General features: G+C 47.5%; 1 protein-coding gene across 1 annotated transcript in view; it reads right to left on the bottom strand.

Annotated features, from left to right (window-relative positions):
* Positions 1-236: 236 nt before the first annotated feature.
* Positions 237-1,993, bottom strand: part of LOC116090964 (F-box/LRR-repeat protein 17-like) — a 50,471-nt gene continuing 48,714 nt past the window's right edge. The window contains 1 exon segment of the mRNA XM_031371965.1: positions 237-1,993. This exon segment is cut by the window's right edge and continues 1 nt beyond it. Coding sequence (XP_031227825.1) covers positions 1,416-1,993 — 578 coding nt within the window. The 3' untranslated portion in view covers positions 237-1,415.

Here is a 1,993-nt window from a genome sequence, read left to right as displayed (position 1 = left end):
GTTTTATTTATTTAATAACTGGTTTTCAATCTTTCTAATGCTGCAACCCTTTAATATGGTTCCTCATGTTGTGGTGACCCCCAACTATAAGATTAATTTTGTTGCTACTTCATAAATGTAATGTTGGAACTATTATGAATTATAATGTAAATCTCTGTGTTTTTTCAGTAATACAAGAACTCAAGACTTTGCCCCAAAATTCATCCCCTGAACACCCGAAGTATGACACAAAGAAATGGGGAACTTATTTCATCTTTTGCTGTATTTTTCACAAGAACATCAATGTCACAGCAACAGATTCAAACACACAATACACATATGTTAAAAGGCTACTCAGATAAGGTACACTGATGTGACAGTAACATTTACAATTCATTGGCAGTTAATTCAGTAACAATGAAAGTAGCCACATTCTCCTGAAGGTTCTTTCTGGCTAGTGCTATTTAAATATCATCCACACTGAAAACTCAAGTTCTCATTTTATAACCTCCAGAAAAAAGTGTGGGAACAAAGACAAGAAACAAGTTAATAACACAACTATCACAAAGTTTGTTTCTAGCGCTGACAAAGCAGGACATTTTACTTAGTAACTGACAGTGACATAAAATTCCCACCAGGCACTTCACTTCTTCACTCACCCATCCCCAACATAAAAACTTCCGACTTCTGCACGTAAAGGTAAGGACATAGGAAGGAAGAACAACAGCATAAACAACAGACTTGGTTTGTTTTTCAAGTCAAGCTGGCCAAAAGTCCCTAGTTCAAGTCCCAGATTTGCTCTTTAGTTTATGGGTGTGACCTTGAACCAGTCATTCAACCACGAAATTCCTCTTCTTCCAGGCTCACTGGCGTTTAAGTCATCTGTCCCAAAACACTGGAATGTCAGTTTCTTTTAGAATACAGTAAATATTAACAGGACTTATCTCACAGCATCAAATGGAGGAACCCATGGGATTTGTATATATAAAGCTCTGGTACAGTGACTGATCATGGTACATGCTTAATTGTAAGTTATTGGCACTAACTAGCAGCGATCAAACCTGAAAACAGTTTGAAAACTTTTCAAACATCGGTATGTAAAGCTGTTACCCACCAAATATAAATTGCTCAAGTATGCATATATTTATTCCACAGAAATCTAATAGTTTCTATGTCGGGATTTGCTAATGCAATAAATGAATCCTGAATTGTGGAAACAGACCTAATCTACTACAAGGCATTCAGCAGACTCCAAGCTTTTCTACTTCAAAACAGGCCTTAAGCACGGGGCTGACTGGCTGCCCAGTCTCCCCTTCAAGCGACCCCAGGCTGTCAGGGAATCAGGGAATCCCACTCCTCCTTGCACAGGGGGAGGACAGAGACAGCCTCGGGAAGGGGGTAGGGGCGGGGTTGGGGGAACACTCGCATCTCTGGGCCTAGTCGTCCAGCTCCACCTCAAGGACGATGGACCCCGGCAGCTGATTGATGTCTAGGGGCTCAGGGGGCGAATCCCTAAGGAATTCGCAGGGATCGGGGAGCCTCTGACAGTCCGCCTTGCGGCTTTCAGCCTGATGCTGGGCGGACCAAGCGGTGATGCTTCCAGCTCGGAGAGTGTCGCCGGTGGCTTCAATGAAGGAACACTCTGAGGCAGGAGAGGTGGGCCTGGAGCCGATCACTGGCAGGGGCTGCTCTGGGGCCTGGCAGTAGCCAGCATCCAGAGGCTGCAGCAGCAAGCCACCTCCCCCAACAGGTCCTCCTCCTCCTCCACTGCCGCCGCCACCGCAGCGCGGCTGGTTGCAGTAGGTGTAGTCGGGAAGCTCGTCATCCTTCCAGTTGCACGCCAGGTCGGGGGCCAAGGGGTGCTCCGTCTGTGGCGGCAGCCCCTGGAAGAGCTGCACGGCGGCCGGCGGCCCCAGAAAGCGCAATGGCCCCATACTGGCCACGAAGAGGCTCCGGCCCTGCTGCTCCCAGGCGGCGGCAGCGGCCAGCCCCAGCTCCTTGCAACGGGTGGCCG

The sequence above is a fragment of the Mastomys coucha genome, chromosome X (assembly GCF_008632895.1).
Source record: "Mastomys coucha isolate ucsf_1 chromosome X, UCSF_Mcou_1, whole genome shotgun sequence".
Lineage (NCBI taxonomy): Eukaryota > Metazoa > Chordata > Mammalia > Rodentia > Muridae > Mastomys > Mastomys coucha.
This window is presented reverse-complemented; position numbering and strand designations above follow the sequence as displayed.